General features: G+C 62.0%; 1 protein-coding gene across 1 annotated transcript; it reads left to right on the forward strand.

Moving 5' to 3' along the window:
• Positions 1-75: 75 nt before the first annotated feature.
• On the forward strand, positions 76-593 carry EMIHUDRAFT_257884 (hypothetical protein; the record flags this gene model as incomplete). Its single annotated transcript, XM_005762287.1, has 2 exons — positions 76-115; positions 193-593. 2 exons carry the CDS (start codon positions 76-78, stop codon positions 591-593), a joined length of 441 nt encoding a protein of 146 aa, XP_005762344.1.
• Between the last annotated feature and the right edge of the window lie 815 nt (positions 594-1408).

The following is a 1408-nucleotide window of genomic DNA, read 5'->3' on the forward strand; positions in this document are numbered from 1 at the left end:
CACTCCTCACGACCTACTTAACGCTTGGCATCTGGTATGAGAAGGCTGCCATTATTACTGATGCCATCCCTGACAATGACGACGGATCAGGCGTTGAGCAAGCACGATACCAACTGTTTGCGTCAATCAACCTTTTTGTCTCGGTGTGCACAGTGATAATCCAGCTGGTTGTGTTCCCACATGCGTTGAGAGGCATCGGTGTCACTGGCGCTCTGCTCGTTTTGCCCTCCTCCCTCTTGGCCAGCTTCATTCCGCTGCTCATCCGGCCATCGGTCTACACCATCGCTCTTGTTGACGCCGCCCGAAGGGTGACTCATTATTCACTTAACAAGCCCACCAAGGAGGGCTTGTATGCGGCAATGTCACCCGAGGTCCAGTTTGTCGCAAAGCCGCTGCTCGACACGTTCGTCTACCGTGGCGGCTACCTGCTTTGTTCGGGCGTCTTTGCGGTGGAGCTGCAGTGGCAAGTCGCCCCAGGCGTGCGTCGAGCACTGCTGGTGGCCGTGTCTCTCGCCCTTTGCGGTAACAGCTACGTCCTTGGCCAGTTGGCGGAGCGTGAGGGCGCGGACCGCTCGCAGGGGCGGCTATTGTGAGAATGCGTAGACGAGGTCATGACACATGCGACACGCTCTCGTCCGGCCTCGCGGCCAGCGAGTTCGCCACACGTAAGTAATGCTGTTCTGCTCTAGGTGACGTATGTCAGAATGTGTGTCCAGCCAAGCTGGCTGAGTGTCTTGTCTGTGGCTCAATGCTCGTCCCAGCCGGTCGGGCCTGGGCCACCCCCGCCCTCGAACACGAGGTGTGTCGAGGTGTGTCGAGCGGTGTCGAGGTGGCGGGGTCGAGTGTGGCACCCCTTGACAACGCGCAACGCGTGGGGTTCGTCTGATGGTGTCGAGGGGTGTCGAGGGGTGTTCAGGGTGTCGAGTGGCGGGGAGGTGTCGAGTGTGTCGAGCTTGTCGAGGTTTGGTCGAGGTGTCGAGGCCAAGGCTCAGGGCGGGGTGTGCGCAGCGGCGGGGGTGCTTTGCCCTATTCGGCTAGTGTGCGTGATAGTTTACACCCAGAGCGGGCGCTGTTGCGCGCCGCACGTTCAAACATACAGAGGTCCATGTCTTGTGCATGCGGGGCAGGCCGCCTGTCACTCCTCGCAAGGCAAGCACGGCGCGTCTGCCGGATCGTGTTCGTGATCGAAACTGAGGTGGAGCCCCTTCTCCCGGCCGCCATTCTTCCCGCCTGCGATCGCGGCTCGGGCCGCCGCCTTTGCGGCGGCGGCGGCGGCCGCCGCCTCGTCGTCCGCCGCCTTGCGGCCGACCGTCTGGTTGAGCTCCTCCCAGGACTTGACCTGCTTGTCGCCCGCGTAGTAGCCGGCGTACATCTTGGCGTCGATCTCCACCTTTGCGTCGGCGGGGAT

Source organism: Emiliania huxleyi (assembly GCF_000372725.1).
Source record: "Emiliania huxleyi CCMP1516 unplaced genomic scaffold EMIHUscaffold_6837, whole genome shotgun sequence".
NCBI lineage: Eukaryota > Haptophyta > Isochrysidales > Noelaerhabdaceae > Emiliania > Emiliania huxleyi.